Here is a 15,002-nt window from a genome sequence, read left to right as displayed (position 1 = left end):
TAAAAACTTAATGTGCTGAGTTATAAGGCATCAGCAACTTTGGTGCCAATGTCTTCTTGCATAATGGGAGATGGAACCTCCTTTGCAAGCATTAGTGCCCTGACATGTGCATATAAGCTTTCAGTATACCCTTGGTTATCACCAGCAACAGCTGATGATAGCAACAGTGGTGGAAACTTCTGTAACTTAAATCAGTCCACTTGGCTGTAAGCTCCAGGATAGCAGGGACTATTTTCTTTTTTGTTTACTATTTCTCCCTAGTACTTAGAACAGTTGTGGTCCATTATAGTCTGTCCATAAATATTTGTTAAGTGATTGATTGATTGACAGGCAATATCATAGTAAGAAAGGAATAAGTGGAGAAACTGTGGTGTGAAAATAATATTGTATTGATATTCAAAGTGCTTTGCAAATATTAAATCATTTAACCCTCTTAACCCTATGACATTGGTCCTAGTATTTGCCTCATTTTACATATGAGGAAATTGATATGCAGAAGTTTAGCAAATTATCTAAAGTTATAAATAGTAGATGGTAGAACTACAACATGAACTCCAGCAGTCCAGCACCAAAGTCAATGATTCTAACTACTTTACTACCACCAAGAAGACCAGCGCAAGACCACTTCTTCAGAGTAATTTGAGTAGGTGGGAGGCCCTGGAAAGAGGCCAAGAACAGAGCCAGAGACAGACTCTGTGATAGTTATTGCTATCACATTTTTACTATAAATTTGAGAAACCCAGGTTGTACTAGTTTAAGTTTATAATTATACTAGCTAAATATATAATGATGAAAACTTCATAAAGAATAACAATATTTTTCTTTTATTTATTTATTTATTTATTTTTTGCGGTACGCGGGCCTCTCACTGTTGTGGCCTCTCCCGTTGCGGAGCACAGGCTCCGGACGCGCAGGCTCAGCGGCCATGGCTCACGGGCCCAGCCGCTCCGTGGCATGTGGGATCTTCCCGGACTGGGGCACGAACCCGCATCCCCTGCATCGGCAGGCGGACTCTCAACCACTGCGCCACCAGGGAAGCCCAAGAATAACAATATTTTTAAAGAGAAAGATTAGGGCAATTTCATTCTTATGTGTTTGGCTTAACAGCTAATAAATATTGAACCTTAAGCCCTTTCTTTTTGTTTTAGAGGCCCACGGCCAATATTCAGGCACTATGCATTAGTGTGATACACTGACTAGTTTCCATTTTAGTTGGGTATCTGTTTTGATGGTTAAATATTAAATACCACATTTGTGTCTAACAATAAAAATTGTCTAGGTATAATAAAGTACTATTATTGAATGTTTACCCTGCCAGGCATTACACTAAGTACATTATAAACATCATAATCAGTATTCCATCTGATACTGAGAAGTTGGTATAATTATTGTGATTTTGCAAAGGGAGGAAGTCACCCATAGAGGTCTGGTTACTTAACAAAGATTCCACAGTATATGGAAGGTCTAGCTTTGAACATAGGTTTTTCGCATTTCAAATCCTGTGCTCTTAATTCAGTACTTCCTCAGGAATTGTAGGATATGCTGATGAAACCATGAAATTTGGAATCAGAGGAACCAGATTAGAGTTTTCTTTACTTTGTAGCTATGACACTCTGGGTAAGCTACTATTCTCATATATTAGACTGTTCTGACAAACAAATGAAAAAATATACTTTCTAAATTCACTCACAAATATTCAACATTGTTGTTGTTGTTACTATTTCTCTCCTCTGTGTCCCATAACAATTTGTATATATTGCTTTTCTCCATTGTTCACATTACATTTTAGTTATTTGTGGTTTCTCCCACTAAATAGTGAACTCTTTCAGGTAAGGATATTTATTTTGATATTCCTTGCTTCTAAAGTGGTAACTATTTCATAGGTGTTCAATAGTTTTTGTATTTATTAACTAAGTGAAAGAACCAGTACTGTGAGGGGAGAATTCAAAACTTCACCTTTCAGTTAGAGGTCCTGCACTCAGTCTCCATGTACTTTTTCAACTACACTAATAGAAATGAAAGTATTTTGTAGAAGTTAAAATCTTTATGCAAGTATAAGGTTCTACTCCTCCCCATTCCCCCTCTACTTTCCCCACAACCAACTCAGACAAAGTTCCCACCATCATCCATTTTTTTTCTCTTGCAGTTTCCCAGTAATAGAATGATGGTTAAGTGACAACTGACATTACCTGCTTCATGTATCGTACTGTATTAGCTGCTACAATTAAAAATGGAGGCATAGATCCTGCCATCACTTGTCTTTGTGCCTTTAAAAGCATGAATCCAGCATTTATGAAATATGGTACCTCAGTAATCAGCAAATTGAAAACAGAGCCCTGAAACTGAAAGTATACTCAATGTTCCCAAAATGTGTATTTTCAAATTTAGAACACAAGGTGGCTCTCTCAACACACTTTTTTTTTAAAAAGAAAAACAAAGGAAACTGGCTCAATAAGGAATTCTTCAAAAGGTATCAATAGAACACCATTCATTATTTTAGAATAATAGCTTTTAATTCTCTTTGCAAATCTTTACCTGCATTATCATTTCTGTTGGACTTTACAGTGTAATTTGAAGTATTCTATCCTATCCAATTCTTAAAAACTAGAGCTCAGAATATTAAGCTACTGCTCATACTGTATAATTTAGTAAATCAGTAATTATTTTGAGGTCACATTTAGGCTCTATCATTAACAAGCAATTTGGGCATTAATATCTATTTCATAAAGCAGTTGTAAATATTAAATACAATTATGTATGAAAAGGTTTTTTTTTAATAGTATATGATCCTCAATATCAATATTATACCATCTTGAGCTGGCAAAGACATTGTTTATCTGGTATCAAGTGAAGAAAATAAAATATCAAGATATCATTCTTTATTGTTGAACAAGTCCAATCATTATATGTAGTTTGTTCTTCCTCTCTAAGTGAATTAGTACACATTTTGCTTTCTAAGATATCATTCTCACTTGTTCTTTCACTTCTACTGCATATTATTCAGCAAAAAGGCCATTAGATTTAGAATAAGTATAACTGGATTTTAAAGAAGTATTTGATTATGTTTTTCAAGTAATACATACACATGAAACACAAGTTTAGTGAAAAGTGACTATCTCGCCAATCTCTGCCCCAAAACTAACCAGTTTCCCTCCCCTCAAAGCAAGCACTCTTACTGGGACATTGTTTATCTTTCCAGAGATATACAAATATGTAGGGGAGAGGGTGTTTGTGTGTGCATTAAGATATATTTTTATAAAAATTATAATATACTGTTGTGTACATTGTTGTTTTCATTTACTATATGTGGGAGTTTATGTTATATCATATAAAGGTACTTCATTTTTTATCAGTTACATAGTATTTCATTAAATAAACATACCATAATTTATTTAACCAGATATCCACTGATAGACGTCACTCTTGGAAAGGCTTTCTCAGTTCTTAAAAACAAACCCCCCTATATTCTCTTCCAGTTTTTTTTGTGTGTGTGTGGCTTCCTTTTTTGACCTTTAATTAACTTTATTTTTTAGAACAGTTTTAGATGTACAGAAAAATTGGGAAGATATTACAGAGAGTTGCCAAATATTCTATACCTGGTTTCCCCTATTATTAACATCTTACTTTAGTACAGTATGTTTGCTATAATTAATGAACCAATGTTGATATACTATTATTAACTAAAATCTATGCTTTATTCTGATTTTCTTAATTTTCACCTAATGTCCTTTTTCTGTTCTACGATTCCATCCACAATACTACATTACATTTAGATGTCATGTCTTCCTTGGGTCCTCTTTGCTGTGATAGTTTCTCAGAGTTTTCTTGTTTTTGATGACCTTAACAGTTTTGCACAGTACTGGCCAGGTATTTTGTAGCTTGTTCCTCTATGTGAATCTGTCTGATGCTTATCTCATGATTAGATGAGGTTATGGGGGGGGAAGAACATAGAGGTAAAGTGCCATTTTCATCACATCATAGCAAAGGTACATACTATCAATATTACACCAAGTTGACCTTGATTACTTGCCTTAGGTCGTGTATGTCAGATTTTTCCACTATATAGTTACTCTCCACCGCCTCCTTTTCCATTATGTTTCCCTATAGTGAAGAAAGTCACTATACACAGCCCACACCTGATGAGTGGGGTGTTATGATATACTTCCTTGAGGCCAAGTCACTTACATAAGTTATTTGGAATTCTGCAGAGATTTATCTCTTCACCCCCATTTATTTATTTATTTAATCATTTATTTTTACCAGTATGTACTCATGGATATTTATTATATACTTTGGGTTATAATCCAATACTACTTTATCTATTTTGTTGCTCAAATTGTTCCAGCTTTGGTCATTGAGAACTTTTTCGCTTGGGTTCTTTATCCCTTTAACATACCCCTATCATTGTGGAGTTTTTTTTCTTTTTTGAGCATTTTCTTATTTTCTGGTACTACAAGATGCTTTGGGCTCATCTTATATATTTCTTGTGCCAGTCTTAGAATCAACCATTTCTTCAAGGAGCCCTGGTTCCTTTTATTATAAGACGGTATTAGAAACCAAGATCTTGGTGCTAGGTTCGTTTGTTCCTACTGATTTTATGCCCTCTCAGTTGACGTAGTGAGGAATTATATGTATACAGCTTCTTCTTCTTTTTTTCTTTTTCTGATGCCCAACTCTTTATTAGTAAGGACCCTCGGTCTGGCAAAGGGAAGGCTGGGATGGACAGGACTAGCATCTGTCTAGGGGGATCTTGCTGGTTATCAGGTGGCTTCTGCACTCAGGTGTAGAGGAAATACCTTATGGATGAGACCCCCACAGAGGGCAGCACTGTGACTGGCAAGCAGCAGAGGTAGGAGGGGACAGCCTGGGACAGCAGAGCTTCCATGCTGGGCACAGACGCACCTTTGGGGAACTTCTCTAACTTCCAGGCAACATCATTGCAGCACACAGAGCCCAGGTGATGAGCTTGGAATCTGTTGAAAATAGCGGTTGTCGTGGGCTAGGGCAAGGCCTTCCACAGGAAGGTGCAGAGCAGGTGCATCTGCGTGCCATTCATCACACACTTCTGGAAAAGCGTGACCATCTCTGATGGGCTTGAGGGAATTCAGGCTCTCTTGGTACTTGGGGTTCTCCTGATGCCTGGAACTGGTTGCATGGAAAGCCCAGCACTACCAGGCCTGGGGCAAAGTTGCCACTGCAGCTGGTTCATCTGAGTGCAGTCTCAGACCTTTGTGCCACAGAGCAATGCCGCTTTCTCAATGAGTAGCACCGTGCCAGGCTGGGTGCCCAGGCTCCCAGGCTCCCTGAGGGCTAACAGGTGCACAGAGAAGGTGTAGAGCAAGGAGAGGCAGTGGGGATGGCGGCTGCTGGGAGCTGAGCTGAGTGCATGGCGTGGATGTCCAAGAAGCAAGGGGAGAGCTTCAGACTAGGACAGCCCATTTTTAACACTAAAATTTTTGACCCATCTGACATTTCTTCTGGTGTAATTATAAGGCAGGGATTCAACTGTACTTTTTCCATGTGTTTGAAGGCCTGGACTGAGCCTTGGATTTGCCATTTCTTTTTTTTTTTTAAGATTTTTTTGATGTAGACCATTTTTTAAAAAGTCTATTGAATTTGTTACAATATTGCTTCTGTTTTATATTTTTGGTTTTTTGGCTGCGAGGCATGTGGGATCTTAGCTCCCCGACCGGGGATTGAACCTGCATCCCCTGTGTTGGAAGGTGAAGTCTTAACCACTGGACCGCCAGATCCAGGGAAGTCGCTGGATTCGACATTTCTTAGCTGACTGGACTCAGACAGATTACCTTCTTTTGTTCATATTTCTTCATTACCGAGGTGGAATAGTAATACCAGTCCTATCTGTCTTTCAGGTTTATATTAAGGATAAAATGAAATGATAGTCTGGAAAGTTCTATGTGAATTTAAAATATTTTACAAATGTAAAATCACTGTTACAGCAAAAAGCACACTCATTAGAATTACTATTTCTGTAGGCAGCAAAAAACTAACCTTCTTTAATTGCAACCTCCTTTGTTTGCATTACTTTCAATAAAGAGTTAGCTTTTTCCAACTGCATATCCAGTATATTGTTCTTTCCACTGTTTTCTATCATCCTCTATAGAAGAAACAGAATACATATTATCACTAAATCAATGCTGCTATTTTGATTTTTTTTTTTTTACCTAAGGATATGAAGACTAATGAAAATACAAACCATTTAATACCTGAGAGTCTAATAATTAAGCCTGGCATATATATATATATATTTTTTGTTTGTTTTTTTTTGTGTGGTACGCGGGCCTCTCACTGTTGTGGCCTCTCCCGTTGCAGAGCACAGGCTCCGGACGCTCAGGCTCAGCGGCCATGGCTCACGGGCCCAGCCGCTCCGCGGCATATGGGATCTTCCCGGACCAGGTCATGAACCCGTGTCCCCTGCATTGGCAGGCAGACTCTCAACCACTGCGCCACCAGGGAAGCCCTGGCATATATTTTAAAATAAGCCAACTTTCTAATTTATCTTTAGTTTAAAGAGTAACATGGTAAAAAGTTAAAACAGATGGACACCTATGAAAAGTTATAAAAAGTAAAAATATGATCTAATTTGAACCTCCTTCTTTCCAACTATTCAACCTCCAGTCCTTCGATTAACAATTCCTTATAAATATTTCCAAAATGTTTTATGACTATACAACTATAGGAAAGGGTCATATTTTTTTTTTTTTTTTTTTTTTTTTTTTTTTTTTTGCGGTACGCGGGCCTCTCACTGTTGTGGCCTCTCCCGTTGCGGAGCACAGGCTCCGGACACGCAGGCCCAGCGGCCATGGCTCATGGGCCCAGCCGCTCCGCGGCATGTGGGATCTTCCCGAATCGGGGCACGAACCCGCGTCCCCTGCATCGGCAGGCGGACTCTCAACCACTGCGCCACCAGGGAAGCCCGGAAAGGGTCATATTTACTCTGTTCTGTACCTTGGATGTTCCACTTAGTACTATTTTCTTGGAGATGATGTCACATAAGCACATAAAGGTCTACCTCATTCTTTTTAACAGCTGCATTGTTTCATTTATGAATATAATTTATTTAAATAGTTCCCTATTGAGGAAACCTTGTGCTGTTCCCACTATTTTGCTATTATAGACAATGAATAAATATTCTTGAACATATCTCTTTGATATCTTTGTGAATAGTGTAATAGCTGCCATGTATCCTTCAAGCACCTTCAAAAATCATCAATTCATGACCTGTCCTGTATCATCTATACCTCTACCCAATCCCTAGTCTCACCACTTTTGAATTTATCTCAAAGCAACTCCTTGACATTATATTATTCCATCCATAAATATTATCATTTATATGCATCTCTAAGAGATGACTCAAAAATACAATCACAATACCATTATAACATCAAAAAATGAACAATATTTCTTATTTAAAATGTCTAAGAATATAAGAGCTAATTCCAAATTAATCTTCAAATACTTTGTACAAATTCCTCTCCCACCAAAGTGCTTATTTCCTTCTCTTTCTCTTTTACTTTGGTCAGAATCACTTGGTTAAGAAAACCAAAGTTCATCGTTGAAAAAAAAAGCTCATGTTATCTCAAAATACCCATCGTCACGAAAATTCTTTCATTATGGCAATACTACATTGTACAGAGGAAAAGAAGGAATAGAGAAGGATGATAAGAAAAGGAGAGAAAATAGAAGTAGGTATTATTCCCGCTCCTATTCCTGTTTCACAAATCCACCTCCCAAGTCTTTAATTTATCCATCTACATTTCTCAACAGCTATTCCTACTCTTCTCCCAGACAGAGGAGGAAAGAAAAACCCTAATATATACTTGTGGGTGTGGTCTACCATGTAATTTGTCCAGAGTTGGGGAGGGAGACTTTAAACAAGTCTGCTTTTAGGCAAAAGAGAAGAAAAAGGGAACAAATAAAATAGGAAAGACTAAAAAATTAAGAGTTAGTCATAATGGCAAGAGATTGAGGATTGAGTCTACTTCAATTCTTACTAAACCATTCTCGAATTTATGGACATCCTGGATACTTACACATGTATTTCCCCTTTAAGTTTAGCAAAAGTGTATCAATTATTCATTCCCTTGCCCCCAAAACATTTTGATGTATTAGTATAAACGAGCCAAAACCACATGTTTTAAATACAGATTTTAAAAATGAGAGAGAGGGGCTTAGCAAAATGCATTTCCATTATTTTTACCTTGCTTATTTTTTTGTACATATTTTTTCTTCCCAACTCCCTCCATTGGCAAAATCTGTTCCACTTTTCCTTATATTCAACAACTGTTTGATATCATTACGTACCTTTTCTATCTGTGAGAAGTCATTTATAAGTTTGTCAATATTCACATTGCTAATCTTTTTCATACATCCTTCACTGCTTTGATTCATATCTAAACTAATGAAGAGTAGATAGTGTTAAAACAAACAAACAAACAATACACAAAGCATATAATAGTGGTAATAGCTCAAATACTAAAGTTTCTGTACTCCACTCATGGAGTACCTACTTGAGCTCCATTGCACTCAGAGAATTTTTATTATACCCCCAGTATTAACCATGGTCAAATGAATTAAGGCTTCTTCACTCCTCTCCACACCCACACCAGCCAAGTTTTCTCTAAACCAATCTAAAATTAGTGCAATGATATGTGCATATGTAGAAATTATTTGTCCCTATTACACAAAAATCAAATTGTGCCACTGTTCAACACTCATCTCTTTGCCATCAGTATGGCTGTACTTAAAATCTGATGCATTACTAAATCTGATGCATGACTTTTAAATATAGGTATTCTCAATTTAAGATGTTTATAATATTTAATTATCATGCCACAAATATTTTTTGCTGCATTTCTTGGTAGTCTGCCTGTTGCTAGGAATTGAACTGTGTCGCCTCCAAATTCTTATGCTGATGCTCTAAACTCCAGTGTGACTGTATTTGGAGATAGAATCTTTAGGAGATAATTAAGATTAATTAAGGATAATTAAGGAATGAAGTCATAAAGGTGGGGCCCTAATCTAATAGGACAGTGGCCTTATAAGAAGAGGAAGAGAGAGAGTGCTCTTGTTCTTTCTCCACATGTTCACACTGAGGATAGGTCTTGTAGGCACACAGTGAGATGGTGGTTGTCTGAAACCCAAGGAGAGAGCCCTCGTGAGATATCAAGCCTGCTGGCACCTTAATTTTGGACTTCCCAGCTTCCAGAACTATGAGAAAATAAATTTCTCTTGTTTAAGCCACTCAGCCTATAGTATTTTGTTATAGCAGCCTGAGTAGACAATACAATTATTGAATATTTTTCATATTTTGTATGGTAACCTGTTTGGTAAATAAAGGACATAAGGAAATTAATATGCTCAAAGCAATTGCTAAGTATTTCTATTCTCTTATTTTGTATAAGAATACTTTGGGGTATAGCCAACTAACTGTTGAAGTGAAGAATGAGTTTCAGTTTTAGTTCTATGGAACCAATCACAAGAAATTCTGCAGAATTCCAGAGGTAAACTCATTTAGTTAGGATGGAGAAATTGACTTTTGAAAAACAGTAAGCATTTACATTTGAGGGTGGGAGAGTGTCTAGAAGAATCAGGATTAATATAATGTAAAAGTATGAAATACTTGTCTTTAGACTTTTCTCTAGCAAAGAGGAAGGAGAAAATACAAATTTGAAATTTAGGTAATCTAGACTGAGGAAAGGGCATGTGCCAATGCCTGGTGTGTGAAAGTGGCAGTGACAAGTAGTCCAAAGTAAAGGTAAGTAAAATCCCTAAAGTAATTACTCAAAGTAATTTTGGGGATATAGTGTTTAAAATGAGGTACACCAAAACATAGATATTGCTTGACAATTTGTTACTTCATAAAGAAATCCAATTTCCTTCCTCTTTTTATATTGCATTAACAACTATTAGTGGTTTTCAATCTGAATTTTAGCTGTGTATTTTCAGTTTATTGAATTATTATCCTCTGTATCACATATACTAGTAAAACTCTTCAATAGTTAAAACTTGATCCTTAAGACAGGAGACTAACTGTAATAGCAACCCATGATAAATGCAGTAAAATTCCTTTTGGGGTAAAGTTTAGAAATCATTATGATTTGATATACTTTTTGAACTGTATACTGTTTTGATCTATAGGATAATCTGAAGTAGTTAATGATGCAAAATCCTCTCTCTCAACTTTTTTTTTTTAGTTCTTAACATTTTATTTTATTTTATTTTACCCCCCATCGACACTGTCCTTGGCAACCACAAATCTGTTCTCTATGTCTGTGAGTCTGTTTTTGTTTTCTAGATAGGTTCATTTATGCTATATTTTAGATTCCACATACAAGTGATATCATATAGTATTTATCTTTCTCTTTCTGACTTCCTTCACTTAGTATGATAATCTCTAGTTGCATCCATGTTGCTGCAAATGGCATTATTTGGTTCTTTTGTATGGCTGAGTAGTATTCCATTGCATATATGTTCCACATCTTCTTTATCCATTCATCTGTTGATGGACATTTAGGTTGTTTCCATGTTTTGGCTATTGTAAATAGTGCTGCAATGAACATAGGGGTGCCTGTGTCTTTTTGAATTATAGTTTTGTCTAGGTATATGCCCAGGAGTGGGATTGCTGGATCATATGGTAATTCTGTTTTTAGTTTTCTGAGGAACCTCCACACTGTTTTCCATAGTGGCTGCACCAACTTACATCCCCTCCAACAGTGTAGGAGCGTTCCCTTTTCTCCACATCCTCTTCAGCATTTGTTACTTGTAGACTTTTTTTTTTTTTTTTTTTTTTTTTTGCGGTACGTGGGCCTCTCACTGCTGTGGCCTCTCCCGTTGCGGAGCATAGGCTCCGGATGCGCAGGCTCAGCGGCCATGGCTCACGGGCCTAGCCGCTCTCTGTGCAGTTCCTAACATTGTACTATTATTATCATTTTTAAATTTATTTAAATTATTTATTTTTGGCTGTGTTGGGTCTTTGTTGCACACCTGCGGCGAGCGGGGGCTTCCCTTGCGCAGCTGGGGCTCTAGGCACACAGGCTTCAGTAGTTGTGACGTACGGGCTTAATTGCTCCGCTGCATGTGGGATCTTCCCGGAACAGGGCTCGAATCAGTGTCCCCTGCATTAGCAGGCGGATTCTTAACCACTGCGCCACCAGGGAAGTCCTGTAGTTCCTAACATTTTAAATGAAAAGGGTTTTACTAGGGTTTTGTCTCAGAACGCGGCTCCTGAACTAAACTCATTTTAATTTGAGCTTGATTTTCTCCCAACTCCTCCCCGCTAATGAGACCCTTGAGGTGTTTTTAAACCATCACTAATATTATAAAACCATCCTTATAAAATCATCACTAACATTCCACTGGCTGTTATCACATGCTATTCCTTTTGTCACACTGGCCAAGCCATCTGATTGTTTCTAAGTGTCTTCATTGCCCCTCCTCCGATGTACGAAGGACAAGGTCAAGATCTTTTCAGCCTGTATGGTCTTCTTGCCCAGTGAACTAGGTGACAAGCTGGTGATTCAGGGATCGTCAAATTCTTGGTGAGAAGCAAGGGACTGACTTGTGACCTCCACAGCCCCAGATTCAACCATCCGCACAGTGGGTGGCAGCCCCATTTCCTTCCGTGCCCTTCTCCTGTGTCGCCGCCTTGCCCTAGCCCCTACCCTGCTCAGGCCGGCCCGCAGCAGCCCAACGACAGGCTTGCGTTATCTCCCCACCCCCGCTCCTTGCCACCCTGCATGAATTCAGTCGTGAGGCCCGGGGATTTCAGTTTCCTCCACTCGCATCCTGCTGTGCTTAGGAGTCCAACTCTATATCAGGACCAGCAGCCTCAGGCGTGGGAGAAATGGCTGGGTCAGAACTCTGTTCTGACCCAGGAGGCTGTGAGGAGGTGTTAAATAAAGAATATTCACGGAAAAGGGAATTCCGAACCCTCCCACGAAAGGTCTGGAGCGTACCTGCTGTCTCCCACAGTTCCCTCAGGCTCCACCCCGCGGCTTCCTCCTGGTGCTGGTCCGCCCCTGACTGCGGTCCCTTCCCCGGGAAGCGGGTTCCCCCAACAATGGGCCCGCCCTTCTCCTGGTCCCACCTGTGCTCTGCCCTAGGGCCGCTCCTCCAGCCTTACCTCCTTCAGCCTTAATTCCTTGGTCTTCTTAGGTATTTTCATGTAGTTTCTAGAATGTGATTCAACACTTAGTGACTGTCAGATCAATAATTATTTCCTGAGCAAAGAATAAATCACATTGGGTTAAGTTTTGATTTATGAGTCAGCACTATTGAATAAATAATAATCCATATTTATTCTAGCAACATAAAGTAGGCTTATAAAGTACCAGGCACGATGCTAGGTGATGGAGATGAAAACGTGAATACAATGCATTCTGTGCAGTCCAGAGTCAGTTAATGGATATGATCTCTCTTCTACAGAGTTTTGTCTTGGTAGCTTAGTGGTTAAGGGCATGGGTTCTGCGTGGATCCAACCCGTGACTCTTTTATTTACCAACTGGGTGATCATGGGCAAGTTGTAAATTATACCTGCTTCAGCTTCTTTGCCTGTAAAATAGACATTAATTTATTAATGTCTACCTCATAGGGCTGTTGCAATGTTTAAATGAAATGATGCATTTTAAAAGTGCATAATGTACCTCCTGGCATAAGGTAAGTGTTAAAAATATTAATTATTATAATTAAAAATATTTTTCAAAGACTGTTTGAAAGTATATCCACTGCCAACTTTGCCTTATCTACTTCTGTTTTTTTTTTTTTTTTGAGTAGGAGATGGGAGATTTATTTTTCTTAATTTGGTTTTTCTATGAAAGTTTGGCATGCAGAAAAATGTAAACTGTAATAGGATAATTTGTACTTTATTATTTCAAAGGTATTATAGCATGGTGGCAAGATAACTAGATGAAAGTGGGAAATGTGGCAGGGGGAAGGGGGGAAATCCTCTTTATGTTGCTAATCTATTAGTAATTTGGGAAGGTTGGACTTCCCAAGTCTTTTTTTGTTTTTCATTTAAAAATAAGAGAGGTAGACTAAATAACAGAGATAAAATTTTAAGATTTTTAAACTAGTCTTATGATAAGATATTGCTCATCAAAACGTTTTGAAAATGTCATTTTCTCATGTTTATTCCTCATTAATTTCACAAAATTCACATGTACACACACACATAATTTAATTTTTAAAGATCTTTCAAGAGATGAAACTTCTGGCTACCCAAGGATGCTTTCCTTGACATTAGTAACAACACATAGGGATATTGAAAATGGCCTTTCAAATTGCTGGTTTTATCCAATTAGTGTATCTATATCTATATATCATGTTCTATGTCACTTGTATCATAATAGGTTACTTAAACAAGCCCATTTTAAGATCCACCTAAAATGCTGCCTTCTCCATGATGCATTCACTGATCATATCAATCAACATGACCTACTTTTCCTTGCTCTATGCTTTTATTACACTTTGGACCATGCTGGACTTCTTTGGCATTTCTTAGGACTGTTTGAATTGATATCTTATCTCCCCTTCTCTCCTGTTGCATTATCTGCTTCTTGGAGAAAGAAATCTAGTGTATGTATGTGTATGTGTGTGTGTGTGTGTGTGTGTGTGCGTGTGTGTATTTCTCCATAGTGCCAGCATAGTCAGAATAAATAAATGAATCAACATACCAGAAATAAATCATGAAAATTTAGCTTGATTTTTCTAGTTTGAAATGAGTCATAAGCGTCTCTTCCAATTTATAGGTGTTAGCATTTTTTGGAAAGAATCCTAGTGAATTCGAGATATATCTGTCAATGAGAAACTATATGAGCTTCCCATGATTTCGTCTTTAACAAGGGAATGTGTTCACAGTTATATTCACAGTTTTATTCATCAAATACCATCTGATTGAGAAACAGAATGGACTCATTGAACATTTGCTCAGAAACTGCCTGGAAAACCATAAGAGAGAAATAACTTATGTTACTATGCCATACTAACAAAGGGAGTGTAAAGAAAGTAATGTTAGAATCCATTAAAAAGTACCTTGATTTGGAAAAGTAGATGCATATGCACCCACACAACTGAAAAAAATTAGAAGCCACTGATTTATGTATGTAAGTATCTTAAGATGAATGATACATTGATGTTTTTCCAGGTTACAAACAACAGCATTTATTAATTCATTCCTAAATATTTAAGTACATGCAAGGTACCAGCTACTGAGGGTCTAGGTGCTAAGGAGAGCAAGACAAATAAGACATTCTCCTTCTGATTTGGAGCTTATAGTCTCACAGGACTGCTTTTTTAAGACCATCAGCACTTACCCATCTATTTATTTAAAAAATACATGTTGAGCACCAACCATGTTTGGGGATCTGTGAGAACACTAGAAATGAACAAAACAGACATGGTCCCTGACCCCAGAGGACCTACAGTGTAGAGACGGAGATAGATAATCAACAAATAAAGGATAAATAAAAATTATAATAAGTGCAAGGAAAGAAACAAAAATCCATGATGTTGATTTTTTTTTTTTTTTTTTTTTTTTGCGGTACGTGGGCCTCTCACTGTTGTGGTCTCTCCCGTTGTGGAGCACAGGCTCCGGATGCTCAGGCTCACCGGCCATGGCTCACGGGCCCAGCCGCTCCACGGCATGTGGGATCTTCCCAGACCGGGGCATGAACCCGTATCCCCTGCATTGGCAGGCGGACTCTCAACCACTGCGCCACCAGGGAAGCCTATGATGATGTTGATTTAAAAAGTGAACAGGGGGCTTCCCTGGTGGCGCTGTGGTTGAGAGTCCCCCTGCCGATTCAGGGGACATGGGTTCGTGCCCCGGTCCGGGAAGATCCCATATGCTGCGGAACGGCTAGGCCCGTGAGCCATGGCCGCTGAGCCTGCGCGTGCGGAGCCTGTGCTCCGCAACGGGAGAGGCCACAACAGTGAGAGGCCCGCGTACCGCAAATAAAAGTGAACAGGAGTTGCTTTAGGTA

At 38.4% G+C, this 15,002-nt stretch overlaps 1 protein-coding gene across 1 annotated transcript in view; it reads right to left on the bottom strand.

Annotated features, from left to right (window-relative positions):
- Positions 1–11,999, bottom strand: part of CCDC152 (coiled-coil domain containing 152) — a 35,905-nt gene extending 23,906 nt beyond the window's left edge. Inside the window, exons 1-3 of the mRNA XM_081233219.1 lie at positions 11,979–11,999; positions 8,326–8,419; positions 6,013–6,118 (exon numbers count right to left, since the gene is read on the bottom strand). Coding sequence (XP_081089345.1) covers positions 6,013–6,118; positions 8,326–8,412 — 193 coding nt within the window. The 5' untranslated portion in view covers positions 8,413–8,419; positions 11,979–11,999. The remainder of the gene's footprint in view (positions 1–6,012; positions 6,119–8,325; positions 8,420–11,978) is intronic.
- Between the last annotated feature and the right edge of the window lie 3,003 nt (positions 12,000–15,002).

This window comes from Mesoplodon bidens (assembly GCF_964165515.1).
Source record: "Mesoplodon bidens genome assembly, chromosome: 4".
Taxonomy (NCBI): Eukaryota; Metazoa; Chordata; class Mammalia; order Artiodactyla; family Ziphiidae; genus Mesoplodon; species Mesoplodon bidens.
The sequence above is the reverse complement of the archived record's forward strand: the minus strand, read 5'-3'. Positions and strand labels throughout refer to the sequence as shown.